General features: G+C 44.1%; 1 protein-coding gene across 1 annotated transcript; it reads left to right on the top strand.

Moving 5' to 3' along the window:
• Positions 1-552: 552 nt before the first annotated feature.
• LOC100668594 (gonadotropin-releasing hormone II receptor) lies at positions 553-8,245 on the top strand. Its single transcript, XM_003421962.4, has 3 exons — positions 553-1,164; positions 6,554-6,764; positions 7,280-8,245. Exons 1-3 carry the CDS (start codon positions 655-657, stop codon positions 7,672-7,674), a joined length of 1,116 nt encoding a protein of 371 aa, XP_003422010.3. The 5' UTR covers positions 553-654; the 3' UTR covers positions 7,675-8,245.
• Positions 8,246-15,245: the final 7,000 nt, after the last annotated feature.

The following is a 15,245-nucleotide window of genomic DNA, read 5'->3' as shown; positions in this document are numbered from 1 at the left end:
ACGCCTCCTGGACGACCAGACAGTGCCTCGCGAGGGACAAACAGTGTCAGAACAGACAGCGTGTGGAGACCGTCCCTAAAGTGGGACTTCAGGACGAGAGTCTCTTGTCTCTAGGCCTCCACCCGCGTGTTTCTATGCATGTGTCTCCGTCAGAGCGTCCCCTTATCAGAGGGTCTTATTCCCATAGCACGCCTCAGGCGGCTCATGCTTCTTTAAATATTCTGGACCGAGGGCGGGCCCTGCAGCGGTGAGGGCGGAGCGAGAAGGCACTGCAGCGATCTCGCCGCGGCCGCCGGAAATTGCCCCTTCCGGGGGGATGCACCCAGCCGAGCGCCTCCGACACTGGCACGAACGCGCGCGAATTAGGACTCTGAGGCTGAGGTCTATGGCAGTAGGAGCTCGGAGCCCACTGACGAGTGTCCAAGAGGAAAGGAACATGATCAGCGCCAGATCCTGGTTCCCTGTAGGACCCTGACGATTGGACAGGTGACCTCCTTCAGAACACAGATGGAGAATCTCCAGAGACAGAGACTTTAGTGGGCGAAATCCGCTATAACCAGCTCCGGATCCTGAAAGGGAGGGCAAAGAATCAGTGGCAGAAGCTAACCGCTTCACACTTGCACTTCATGCCCACGCTTTCCCTTCCAGGCTACAATGTCTACAGGCAACGGCACCCCTTGGGGGTCAGCAGCAGGGGAGGAGGCCTGGGCGGGATCCGGAGTGGAGGTTGAGGGATCAGAGCTGCCCACCTTCTCAGCCGCAGCCAAGGTCCGAGTAGGAGTGACCATTGTGCTGTTTGTTTCTTCAGCTGGAGGGAACCTGGCCGTATTGTGGTCAGTGACACGGCCGCAACCCAGCCAGGCCCGCCCCTCGCCGGTCCGGCGACTTTTTGCCCATTTAGCAGCTGCAGATTTACTGGTCACTTTTGTGGTTATGCCCCTAGATGCCACCTGGAATATCACTGTTCAGTGGCTGGCCGGGGACATCGCCTGTCGGACACTCATGTTCCTGAAACTAATGGCCATGTACGCCGCAGCTTTCCTGCCTGTGGTCATTGGGCTTGACCGTCAGGCAGCAGTACTCCACCCGTTTGGACCCCGCTCAGGTGGAAGGAAGCTTCTGGGGGCAGCTTGGGGTTTTAGTTTCCTGCTTGCCTTGCCCCAGGTGAGTGAGTTCTTGGGACTCAGGCCTGGGCTGGACAGGAATTTGGGTGCATAGCATGAGCCTTGGGAGTCAAAGGATGTGCATGGCAGCCTTAGCCATAAATCCTCAGAATTGGCCCAAAGGAGGAGGATTTGCTATCATTTTGGCAAGTTAAAATCATTTGCATGTTAATTTGCATCTCTGTCTAAGAGCCTACCTTTTTACAGCTTTTATGCTTCTTAGGACAGAATGCACCGACAAACATTTTCAGGTTCTCTGGTTTCTTGGGAGGATTCTTGTCCCACTAGAAGTCTCCAGTGGGGGCTTATGTAGTGGTGAAAAATGAAAGAAATGCACTTCGGCAAACATTCACTAAGGTAGCCAGCTTATATGAGGCAGTACACCCAGGCAGTGTGATTGGGTCAAGGTTTTGTCTCTTTTGGCTTCTGTACAAAGCTAACTACTCCTTGTAAGTGTATTTGTGGTTTCCTGTGTGATAGCTAGGGAGTCTTGGTGGATTTTTTTTTTCAATATTTGTGTGTCATATTTGGAAAACCAGTGTAATAAAATGGAAGGCACCTCCCTCTAAAGATCCTTGGGACAGAGGGAGCCCACTAAACATTGCCCCAGACTACCAGTAATATTTTGCGGGAAAGTGTATTCCCATATGAAATTTTCAAAATCCATATTACCAATCAAAAATTTGAACACCATTAGTAAGAATGCGTTCCATTACTGAAAACACGTGCCATCATGAAAACATTCAAAACACTAAAAAATTGGAGCTTAAAAGGGTTAAAGTAGTACCCCCTGTCTGTGCCTCTGCCTTCAGCTTTTTGTTACTTATACTTGGCTTCCACCTCATTTATTCTCTGATATCCATCCCCTTCAGAAGATCCAGTGAAGGAAAACTCTGTGCCAGGGAGGAAACTTATGTGGGGGTTTAATAAAAAGGGACTGAAGTCAGGAGTTTTGGGTAAAACTTTGTGGTACATTCGTTGATCTAGTCAAAAAATGCATTATCTCCAGGTACACTCAAGTGCTAAAGATAGAGCAAGATAAAGCTGAATTTTCTTTGAGTCCTTTGTTAAAGAAATCCCTTACTCTTTTGTGTGTAACTGGAAACAACTGACCAACTCTGTGTAAATGATTTTAGAATAGGTATTTCCCTTCCTTATCTCCTCAACCTTCCTTTTTCCCACATCTTAACCTTTATCTCCCAACCACCCACTCCACTCTCCCAGGATCCACCTGGTCTTATCAAAAGAAAACATTCTGAACAAAACGGCCCAAATCATTTACTCGTTCCAATTGTCAGTCCTCCTAACTTTCCTCTAAAAAGCTCTTAGTTCTTTGTCTCAGCAGAGTTGGGGCTCAGACTTAGTTCTGGTATCTTACTCTCCCCGATGTAGTGATCCTTCCCTATTACAATTCTCCATCTTCCCCCCACCGCCACATTTAGTCCTTTCCCTTCCCTTACAATCATCCTTTTTTTTTTTTTTAATTTTTATTGTGCTTTAAGTGAAAGTTTACAAATCAAGTCAGTCTCTCACACAAAAACTTACATACATCTTGCTTAATACTCCCAAGTGCTCTCCCCCAATGAGACAGCCCACTCCCTCCCTCCACTCTGTCTTTTCATGTCCATTTCGCCAGCTTCTAACTGCCCCCCCCCCCCCCACTCATCTCTCCTCTGGGAGGAGATGCCAACATAGTCTCAAGTTTGTCCACCTGATCTAAGAAGCTCACTCCTCACCAGCATCCCTGTCCAACCCATTTTCCAGTCTAATCCCTGTCTGAAGATTTGGCTTCGGGAATGGTTCCTGTCCTGGGCCAACGAAGGTCTGGGGGCCATAACCACTGGGGTCCTTCTAGCCTCAGTCAGACCATTAAGTCTGGTCTTTTTATGAGAATTTGGGGTCTGCATCCCACTGCTCTCCTGCTCCCTCAGGGGTTCTCTGTTGCGTTCCCTGTCAGGGCAGTCATCGGTTGTAGCTGGGCACCATCTAGCTCTTTTGGTCTCAGGCTGATGTAGTCTCTGGTTTATGTGGCCTTTTCTGTCTGTTGGGCTTGTAATTACCTTGTGTCCTTGGTGTTCTTCATTCTCCTTTGATCCAGGTAGGTTGAGACCAATTGATGCATCACAATCATCCTTTTTGAATAAAAGTCACCCTTGCCTGTTTTCACATGGTCCAGTGAAATTATTTCTTTGATAAGCAACAAAGTCCTGATTTCAAGAAATTTACAGAACAGTGCAGGAGACAAATTAGTAGGCAATTAAAAGTGTGCAGTCGAAAGTATAAAGCTAAAGGTAAGCATAAAGAGCCTAAGAACAATGGAGGGATGTCTGACCCAGTCTTGGACAGTCAGGAAAAACTTCCCCAAGATGTTAAAATTTGCTTCTCGAAAGATGGATGGGAGGTGGGGGGGAGGGGGCATTAAAAACGGTGAGTAATGAGCCTGGAGGGGAAGGGCCAGCTCGCATATATTAAGTTTGTACTCTATCCTGAGAGTAGTGGAGAGACTAAAGCAATTAAAAGGTAGAGGGTGATATAATCAGTTGTGTACTTTTTACTTTGGCTCTGTTGTAGAATGGATGTCAAAACTGGATAGAAAAGGAGCACCTCACCTTGAGGACCAGTTAATTGAATCTCAGTCTTGAAAAGGACCTAGAAATGTAGGGAAAAGCTTAAGTGTAAAGCAATTCCTTATAAACAAAACAAAAAACCACTACCCTGATATGGGGGGGGGGGAGGGTTGCGGGTAGGAATAGAGCAAGCAGCATCTCTGAGACTGCAGTATTAGGATTCTTATGTCTGCTAGGAGGCTAAGAATGGTATTAATTTCAATCTGTACAATGAGAATGCATCATAGATAAACTTAGATTTAAAGCTTGATCCTTAAATCCTCAATATTAGAAGTATAACTAATAAAAGTTAATCTGGGTATAATTCTAAGACAAATAAGTAATATTGCTCCCAACAGTATGTTGTAAACATGAACCTCTATTACCCCAAGCTTCAAAAAGAAGCTTGTTACCACAGTGCAATAGAATTACACAGTTGGACTTAAGTACATGAAGCAAATTTTCAATGTGGATTGGGAATCAGAAGTCTGTTTTTGTTGCATTGTTTACTTGTTTTTACTTTGCTTTTTTTCCCCCCTGAGTCTAGGCTGTACTGCTAAGTAGGTGTATGGCTTTGGCCAAGTTAGATGAAATTTGTGGGCCACAAGAGATGAATTGCATTCCTTCTTACAGCTTGACAGTCTGACAATAATTGCAATGTCCATTTGCTTCACTGGCAAACTGGTGGTAAGAAATATGAAACATGTGCAAAGGTGATATTTTTGGTTCCACATTAGGGTCGCCCTGAGTAAATTCTGCATTGTCCATTAGCTGTAACTGTATCTAAAATATGGGTCTCAATTAAAATTTTTTTTTTTAATTTGGTGTTATTTTGGTGAGGGAGTATTGTAGGTAGTTAGAAATTACTTATTTTTATAGACTGAAATTTCCAAGTATCAGAAGTATTTGAAAGGAAGCTTTATACAGTAAGTAGTAAATTTTGAATAAAAATAAGGAAAAGGAGAAGTTAGAGGAGGACTATGGACCAAACTGAAGTACAGAAGCCTTGACAAACTTTTATACCTATTCTCATAATGTCTCCAGTGCTTTTAGGCATAGCACACAAAACAAAACAAAACAAAACAAAACAAAAAACCCAGAATATATGAACTTAAGATAGGGAAAGAGGAAAGGCCCTTATCAGACACTGTTACCCAACTTGCTTAGAGTAGACTGATCATAACTCCAAGCAGTTCATAAAGCTTGTATGTCTGTGGCTGATACTATTCATCTTTCCTAAAAGTCCCTCATGCCTGCTGAAATGACTTCTCCAAATGCCTTTGACTTAGGAACCTGTTACCTACTGAACTTGCCTTTTATCAAAGGAATAGTAATTCAATCTACATTACCTGAACCAAGGTACTAACCCTGAAGCTTGAAACTGAGAAGTACTCTTTACTGATTCAAATAAACAAACAAAAAATCCAGCACCTTACCAAAAAGGGGGAGGGGCAGCCAATAGCATGTGGAAAATGTTATGTTGTTAGGTGCTGTTGAGTCCGTTCCAACTCATAGCGACCCTAAGTGTGATAGAATGAAACACTGCCGGTCCTGCACCATCCTCACAATTGTTGCTCTGTTTGAGCCCATTTTTGCAGCCACTGTGTCAATCTGTCTCATTGAGGGGCTTCCTCTTTTTTGCTGACCCACCACTTTACCAAGCATGATGTCCTTCTCCAGGGACTAGTCCCTCCTGATAACATGTCCAAAGTACATGTGATGAAGTCTCACCATCCTCACTTCTAAGGAGAATTCTGGCTGTACTTCATCCAAGACAGATTTGTTTGTTCTTCTGGCAGTCCATGGTATATTCAGTATTCTTCCCAGCACCATAATTCAAATGCATCAGTTCTTTGGTCTTCCTTATTCATTCTCCAGCTTTCATTCTCCAGCTTTCACATGCACATGAGGCAATTGAAGATACCATGGCTCGGGTCAGGGGCACCTGAGTCCTCAGAGTGACTGCTTTTTAACACTTTAAAGAGGCAGCAGATTTGCCCAGTGCAATACATCATTTGATTTCTTGACTGCTGCTTCCATGGCTGTTGCAACTTCAGTATTTTCTCTGTTTATCATGATGTTGCTTATTGGTCCAGCTGTGAGGATTTTTGTTTTCTTTATGTTGAGGTGCAATCCATATTGAAGGCAGTAGTCTTTTATCGTCATCAGTAAGTGCTTCAAGTCCTCTTTGCTTTTGGCAAGCAAGGTTGTATCATTTGCATATTGCTGGTTTTTAACGAGTCTTCCTCCAATCCTGATGCTGCATTCTTAAAATGTTAAGTTTTATTATTTAACATTATTTCAGTGTTATTGTGCATAACACTATTTATTACTAAAGGTAACTTCACAAAGTGGCCATAAAATGGCCTGAAATTTTAGCAGCACCCATTTTATGCAGGATTTCTTTTTTCTTCAAAATTCATCACAGACACACCAAGAAGATCATTTCAGCTAAAAATGTTAGTGAGGTGGTAGATATATATATATATACATGTAAAGTGCAATGTTAGAATAGTAGTTGAGAAGGCAAGATTCTTCTAAGTTTCAGAATTTCACAAACTTAGTGGACAGCTCCATATTTAAGCCTAAAGGGAAGTTAGGGATTTTCAAGATACATTGCTAACTTTTTTAAAAATGACACATGCATGAACCATTGCTCAGTACTGCACTGTTCACCTGGGATTAATGTAGGATTAAGGGTGAACTGGGAGGAGATACTGTGACATAGGAGAATGGGGCAGGGGAGGGAGGGACCATTTCTAATAGTCCTCAACTCCACTCCAGCTGTTCCTGTTCCATACTGTCCGCCGAGCTGGCCCAGTCTCTTTTACACAGTGTGTCACCAAAGGCAGCTTCAAGGCTCGCTGGCAAGAGACCACCTATAACTTCTTCACCTTCTGCTGCCTCTTTCTGCTGCCATTGACTGCCATGGCCATCTGCTATAGCCGCATTGTCCTCAGTGTGTCCAGTCCCCGGAAAAGGAAAGGGAACCATGGTGAGATTCCAATCCCAGGCCCTAATCCTCACCCCCAAAGTTGTTGCCTCTAGCCTGATGACCTAGCTCTCTACCTGACAGCTGTCAGTCACTAATCCAAAGTGAGACCTTCACCTTATCTCCAGCACCTGATGCTACAGATCATTTTATTGAATGCATTTGATTCTAAGCAGTCTCTAGTCCTCTGAAGTCAAGTTAGCTGGGCAAGGATTCAGGAGGAAGGTGGTCTGTATTTTTCCTGTACTCTGTGACGCTGTCAAGTCTTGAGATAGATGTGGTGACTTCATACAACGCGGTAGCTTGATCAACACCCTTTCCCCAGCATGTTGGCCGCAGTCCCTGGGGGGAGGGGATATGGAGTCCCAGGTTGGAAAGGGGAAGAGGGGTTGGAGCGTTTATTTCCAAGGGCAGGGGGAGAGCTCCATCTCATTATCTCTGCCCTGCCGCTAATGCATCCTATACTCTGTTCAGAAGCTGAGTGGCTCTGAACCCGAGTATATTTTCTACATTCCCAGCCTCTGCTGATGAATTTGCACTCCGCCGCTCCTTAGACAATCGCCCTCGTGTCCGCCTGCGGGCCCTGCGACTGGCCCTCCTTGTCTTGCTGACCTTCATCCTCTGCTGGACACCTTATTACCTGCTGGGTCTGTGGTACTGGTTCTCCCCCACCATGCTAACTGAAGTCCCCTCCAGCCTCAGCCACATCCTTTTCCTCTTTGGCCTCCTCAACGCTCCTCTGGATCCTCTACTCTATGGGGCCTTCACACTTGGCTGCCGAAGAGGGCACCAAGAACCAGGCGCAGCGTCCTCCAGGGAAGAAGGGTCTGGCAGAATGCCCCTGAGACAGCTAGAAGCACACACAAATGTAGGAGCAAGTAGGGCAGGAGAAACCAAAGAGACATTCCTATAACATCCATTTGCTTAGGACAGAGTATATAGGTACGGAATTATTACCATAAGCACATCTCACTGCTACTCTAGATCTCTTCTAAGAAAAAAATACTGAGCTGTGTCTATACTCTGACTCCAGCTGATATTTAATTAAGATTATGTCCAATGTAAAAACGCATGTAGAACTCAGTCCCTGGGAGAAGTATCTTCATAATGACTTATACTGCCTTACTGAAAATAGTGCTTCAGAACTTTCAACTCTACTTAGAGCAGAAAGCAAGTTTAAGTGTAGAAAACAAAAATGGGACATTTATTCATAACTCCAACACAGGGCAGGTAGGGTGAGAGTAAATATGAACACAGCAAGTTCTACCCCAGCCCAATTTCTCCAAGGCCACACCATCAAATGGAATGTCGGGGGAGAACACATGGACAACAGAGGACCTGTCAGTGCCGCCTCTGGTCTGGACTCCTGCTGCGTCTTCAGGCACCTCTAGCGAAAAGGAGGGGGTGACATACAAAGCCCCTGTTCTGTTCTGCTCACATTTCCTTACCAAGATAGTTACTCTGTTTTCCATTTTATCTCCTCTTGCTTTTGGGCGGACCTCGAAAAAAACACCAGTTGATGCTGATGGGCTGTTCCATCAAATCCTGGCCATTGAGCTCCTCCATGGCAGCCTGGGCCTCCTTGTATGTTTAGTACTCAACTAGAGCATACCCCTAGGGGATATGAAAAAAACATATCAAAACCCTCCTATTTCACCAAGCGTCATTAGATACCGTCTTCCTCATAGCTAAGCTCATATTTAAACAGAAAAACGTAATCTTTTAAAAATGAACTGTATGTATATATCTATGTTGTCTATACGATGTATTTGTTTCTGTTTGTCTCTTTGTTATGTCTAACAAAATCAATTTCCAATATGATTTTATTTCAACTTTGCTTTTGGCCAAGCAGAGTAAACATGGGAAAAGTCACGACTAATTCTAAGGGTTATAGGGGAAGGGAGGCAATTAAATGTCATTTATGATACCTTCAGGTATCCTGTACGCCTGTGCATGGCAAGATAGTCCTTGCCCTCTCCACCTTACCTCCTTAGGCAGACCCCAAACAAAATACCAGCCCAAGCAGATTGGATGTCCCAGTTACTCTGAGCTTTCTGTTTTTTTCCTTGATGAGGTGGGTACCTTTGAAGTGGAGAGGGAGAAGAGGAATGGGAAGACATACAAGTTAAAAAACAAAACAATTGCTTTTGAGTTCATTCTGGCTCATGGTGACCCCATGTGTTCTATAGTAGAACTGCACACAATCAGGTTTTCAAAGGTTGTGATCTTTTGGAAATAGATTGCCAGGCCTCTCTTCCAAGGAGCTTCTGAACTGCCATCCGTTCAGTTAGTAGCCAACCACTTAACTGTGCCATCCAAGGACTCCACATACAAGTTACCACGTGTTTTTTCCCCTTCCTGCCATTGCTTCAACTTTTAGTGAGCATGTGCCAATGCTACTTCCTTTAAAAGGGAAGGATATGTTGCCCTCCGAGCTGTTGAGAAGCCTTAAGAGGGAGTGGGCTTCTTGTTTCTGCTTGGGTCAGGATGTTTTATTGCCCTCCTTATAAATTACCAAAAATGAACAAACAAAAAAACCAAACCTGTTGCCATCAAGTCCATTTTGACTCATAGTGACCCTATAGGACAGAGTAGAACTGCTCCATAGGGTTTCCAAGGAGCAGCTGGTGGATTTGAACTGCCGACCTTTTTTTTTTTGGTTGCAGCTGAGCTCTTGACCACTGTGCCACGAGGGTCCCCCTTGTGGATTAGTAGATTTGTAATCAGATGGAACCTGGGGGAGCTGGGAAAGATGAGAAAATGTCACAGATTTTCTTTCTTTCCCTTTGTTTCTTTCTATAAGAACTTTCCTTCTCTGTCCTAATTCGAAGACTTAGAAGGCTGTTTTAGTAACTTCTTTTTTCACTTTAGCTTCTTCCACAAGGGGTTCTGTTTTCACTTTTTCAGGACAATTAGCTCTTCTCCTCCTCATCCATCTACCATAATTCCAAACAAGGCAGTTTTCTAAAATGTTGGGAGACTGTACAACCCTGCAATGTGTTAAAAATGAAACAGAACATCTGTAAAATAGGAGTTTTATTCAGATTCAAAGATTTGCAAATCAGGAAGCGCAAAAATGAAAGTTCAAAATGGTGTTCCAATGAGGGAGCATAAGCATATGTCTTTTATACTCAGTTTTGTAGAACTTTGTACAGAGTTGGAAAGAATATGGGGGTATATTTGTTGGACTGACATTCAACATGCTCTCCTAAGGCTCATTTATCAAGAATTTCTATTGACTGGGTACTCATCCTCAGCCACAGTTTCCTGCATTCAGGAGCTGGTTCCTTCTGTTTCCTGCAACATTCTGGGTAGGCCATCTCAGAATATTGTAGAACAAATTATCTTGGTCCAGAATGTGGTCGGGGGTCACATACTCTAAAAAGCAGAAGTGGGGCCTAGGACAAAGTAGAGCCTGACTCAGACTTGTGTCAGCCATTATAGTTATGTCAAGTGCCTCAGTTTTAGACTGCTCTTTCACAAATGCTTCCTTCGTCATTTCCCTTCAGACTTTTCCTGGCCTGTTTGAAGCGAGGTGAGGTGGAAGCTTGTCTGCAGGAGCTCCTTCCCATGCCCTGAAGAAGACTCCATTACTGATGAGGGCTCATCATGTGCTTTAGCAGGAGAACTTGTGCTCTGTGAGGAGATGCTCCCTAAATGAACTATTGTGGCAACTGCTGACACTCCCAACAGTGGCAGGAAGGGTCAGTGTTATGGACTGAATTGTGTCCCCCCAAAATACGTCTTGTAATTCCTAACCTTTATGCCTGCGATTATAATCCCATTTGGGAATGAGCTATCTTTGTTATGTTAATGAGGCAGGATCAGTATAGGGTGTGTTTTGAGTCAATCTTTTTTGAAATATAAAGGAGATTAAACAAATGCACAGAAGAGAGATGGGGTAAGATAGATGCCAAGACACGTGGAGATCTCCAAGGAACCAAGATGCAGAAGCTGAAGAAACAAGGACCTTCCTCCAGAGCCAACAGAGAGAGAAAACTTTTCCCTAGAGCCAGCACCCTGAATTCAGACTTCTAGCCTCCTGAACTGTGAGAAAATAAATTTCTGTTTGTTAAAGCCATCCCCTTGTGGTATTTCTGTTATAGCAGCACTAGATAACTAAGACAGTGAGTCTCCCAGTTTTTAAAAAGCAGAATATGGAAACTTTGGCTTACTGTGCCTGCCCCCAGTTTAGAAGAAACTTGGGGTAGGGCTGGGCTGTTCCTTTACTTAAGAAGGCTCTTTTTAACTACACGGATATGCACAATGCAGCTCTGCTCTCCTATACCAGCTTTTGTAAGAGCAGACTCAAGGCAAAGGCTTGGACAGGGTGCCAAGCACTTCTCCATTCTATTCCCTTGGATTGGGGTTTTCCATAAATGGAGCAAGCAAGAGCTCAAGTTGGACTGTGACTAACCATACTGCTTTGGGGGTTCTATTGTTTAGATAAGGAGTCCTAGTGTTGCAGTGGTTAAGCACTCAACTGCTAACGTCAATGGTTCGAACCCACCACTGCTCTGTCATGGGAGGAAAATGTGGCAGTCTGCTTCTGTAAAGATTACAGCCTTGGAAACTCTATGGGGGCAGTTCTGCCCTGTTCTATGAGGTCGCTATGAGTTTGAATTGACTCAAAAGCATGCAAAAACATTGTTGAAATATGCTAAAACTTTGGCCAGCTAAAATGCCAAGCTGATGCTAATGAGTCACTAGAATCCATTTGTACACTGTCTTAGGAAAACCAGTAAAGCATATCTATATAGATATATATATTTATTTATATCAAGGAAATGGAAACCCTGGTGGCATAGTGGTTAAGAGCTATGACAGCCAACCAAAAAGGCTGGCAGTTCGAATCTACCAGGCTCTCCTTAGAAACTCTATGGGGCAGTTCTACTCTGTCCTATAGGGTCACTATGAGTCGGAATTGACTGGATGGCAATGGCTTTGTTTTGTTTTGTTTATCAAGGAAATGGCTCATGAGGTTGTAAAGGCTGGAAAGTCCCAAGTCCATGTATCAGGCTGGAGGTTTCTCTTTACTCATGTAGCTGCAGGGGCCAGTGAATCCAAGATTGGCAGGTCCAGAGCAAGCAAAAGCCTGTGAGCTTCACCAGAAAGTCTACCTATATTAGATGCAAGCCACACCCCCAAGGAAACTCCCTTTCAACTGATTGGCTGCTCATAACAGATCTCATCATGGAGGTGACTGCATATTAGATCTTATTATGGAGGGGATTACATCATTACATAGCTGCCAAACTATATGATAACTGCCAAACCACTGAGAATCATGGCCCAGCCAAGTTGACACACAACCCTAACCATCACATACACAATAGTAGTTACCTGCCAAGTACCAGCTGAATGGAGCAAGGAAGGGTAAGCTACACTTGATGACTGTTTGAGAGAGAAGGATGAGACAGGGTTGAGCACCTTTGTGACAGGCAGCATGCTGTTCATCACTTAATTTCATTAGGTTTAGACTGAGTGACTAAATTTTGGATTTACTTTGTGTATTCGGTGCAAGCCTAATTGGGAACTAGCCAACAGCTAGTCATTCAATCAACATTGAAAATGCATTTGGTGCTAAACATTATAATCTCTGATAGCTGCACATACAGGCGGTTTCCATCAATACTAAACAGACATAAAGAGCAAATTTTTTTCAACTTGTCCATCATTAAGCCATTCCTTTACCCTAAGGCTCTCAGAATTTGAAAGCTCAGGCACCACGATTGTGTCCCATTTATAATCAAATCCTAAAGTACATGATCTCTGAAGTCATGGCTCTTTGCAGCAGCCACTAGCTCAGCTGAAGTCAGGAAAAAGGCCTCATTTTGGAACGTCTAGGTTTTTTTTAGAGTACTGCAGCTACCCAGTCACCCCTTCAGGGCTGTTAACTGTGACTCTAGGCAGGTTCTTCAGCCTACATGAAACTTTTTTTAATATTTATAATTAATTTTTGGTTGTTGAGAATATACACAGCCAACTAACTGAAATGTTTTGAGTGGCGTGGTCCATAGTCTACAGCCCTGTGGGGAACATTTCTCTAATCTGCTTGAGAAACGGTAGTTAATGAATCTAAAATTTTAAGAGCAAACCTCCAAAGTCCATAGCTGTCAAGTTGATTCCGACTCATAGCGACTCTATAGGACAGAGTAGAACTGCCCCACAGGGTTTCCAAGGAGCAGGTGGTAGATTTGAACTGCTGACCTTTTGGTTAGCAGCCAAGCTCTTTAACCACTATGCTACCACGGCTCCAAAATTTTAAGACAAATGAGCATAATTTAAGGGGAGAAAGCCTTACACTAGTCTTGATATCAACTATCAGAAAGCTGATAAGAGAAGAGGCTGAGTTTCCCTTTTTGACTATATCTCCCCACTTTGCACAAGCTCAAGTTTCCGTAGCCTATGGCCACGAGCACTTCCAATCCAGTGATTTATTTCTGCCAAGCAGAGTTATATGAGAGACCAGCTGATAAAACTGTTTGAGAAGGGCTGAACTGATTCTCTTCGGTACAGGAAACAAAGAAAAGGTAATGGAATGAACTACAGCCACTTCCATAACTTGACATCAGGGCTGCAAGTTATACTCACTCCCTCCTTCCTCCACCGTCCACTCCAGATTCCTCTGTCTCTCAGCTACCATTCAGCAGGTGCTGGTGGTTTACCAGATGGTATGATCAAAATCTTAATTCCTGAGGGACTAAACCCTTAGTTATCACACTTTTCTCAGGCAAGAGTTGCTACAGGTTTCCATTCAGTTGTAATAGAGCAAGGGGATGTGTAAAGAGGTGCCCAAGTGGATCACCAGGTTCTACACATTTTCCTCCCTACCCCCACTGTGAAAAGCAGCTCTACCTCCCTCTCCCTACTGATCAGGGTCAATTACCTCTGCCAAGATGTTGACTCCTCTTCTCACTTGATGGTCCCTGGACACAAGGAGACCCAAGTATCCTGGAGGCATCCAATAACTTGGAGTTCCCCTTGCTGTATCTACTGGTAAAAGTGCACTCCCTTTATGGACCAAGACCTATCAGCTCTGCAGAGCCTAGAGTTATGGGAACAGGAAGCATAAAATTCCCAGTGATTCATATGCAGTGGTTGTAAGTGGTCTCCCTCCCACTTATACCCCTTGGTTCTGGATCCATGCAGTCTTGGGAAGAGAGCACCATACGGAGGTCTCTAACTTAATGTGTATACTGCGTTCTGAAGTGTTGCTTCCTTTAGAATGCTGGTCAGGCACTCTGAGGATGGCTACTTTCTGTATGATGTAGTATGTGAAATCGTCAGTGGGTCCCATGGTCATTGGGCCATTCCCATGCTGTCTTTGTGGTGAAGTGAGTTCCCTGGCTGGATGCCATGTTGTGTGGGATTCCATGCCTGTGGATCAGTGATTCCATGAACCCCTGGATAGTAGTGCTAACTATGAGCAGAAAAGGAAAACCCATACCTGGAGTAGGAATCTATCCCTAGAAAATTAACTACTAGACTTTCTAAAATGTACTGGATGTATTGAACTTACCACCAAGTAGCCAGTTGGTCTCCTAAGGAATAGTGCCATAGCCCAGTTCGGTGTATGTCTCTGGTACTGTCAGGTTGGATATTCAGAGGCACCAGTAGCTAGATGGCCTTGGTAAGGTGGGACCATGTTGTTGTGCCCATGTGTATTCTCTACCTCTGCCACCATGGTAGTCCTTTTACATGCCCATTGTGTGAGTTCCAGGGTGGCTGATGTCAAAGCCTGTCTAATATCAACTGGCTGAGACATTCTGTCTACTTGACTGTTCAGTACCTCTTCTGTGGTAGATAGTTTCTGATGGGCATTAGTTTGTGATACAAAAATCTTCACAATGCCGTATGTGCAATGCATACATCTACCCCAGGCCTCTTTACCTCTGGTCTCTCTGTCCTTTTCCCAGGCCTCTGACCAGACAGCCAGGCCAGTAGCCGCTGCTTAGGAATCTATAACTATTCTTACCTGTCTTCTCTCTTGCCTTTCACAGGTATCAGCACATGGGGATCTATATGCTGTCTGTGCTTATTACTGTTATTTCCCTTTTTATCTTTCACAGGTGTTTTCCCTAATAGCTCTCTAATCCTACCTTGGCTTCTGCTTCTCAGAGGACCTGAACTAATAATAGTTCTTCCAGACAAGGTGGGTGACCACATGCACCCCTTGCAGCTCTGCCTGTTTAGATTTCTGTTGCCTATCAAGGCCATTCCCAATACTGTCTAAAATGCAGCCCCTCCCCAATTTCAGCTTACACACACATACAGAGCCAACCCATCTTCAACCAAATTCAAGATTTCCTGTCTTCAGCTGATTTGTACAAGGCACTGCCCAAGACCACCACCAATATAGCCATCTGTACATTAGGGAAGGAGTATTGATCCAACTCTGATGGGTGACCTGAGTGTTTAGATTATCTGTTAATGCAAACTGTGCCTCTGGTTCTGCTCAGGTTTGTTCCTGGCTATTCCATT

This window comes from Loxodonta africana, chromosome 3 (assembly GCF_030014295.1).
Source record: "Loxodonta africana isolate mLoxAfr1 chromosome 3, mLoxAfr1.hap2, whole genome shotgun sequence".
NCBI classification, from domain to species: Eukaryota; Metazoa; Chordata; class Mammalia; order Proboscidea; family Elephantidae; genus Loxodonta; species Loxodonta africana.
The sequence above is the reverse complement of the archived record's forward strand: the minus strand, read 5'-3'. Positions and strand labels throughout refer to the sequence as shown.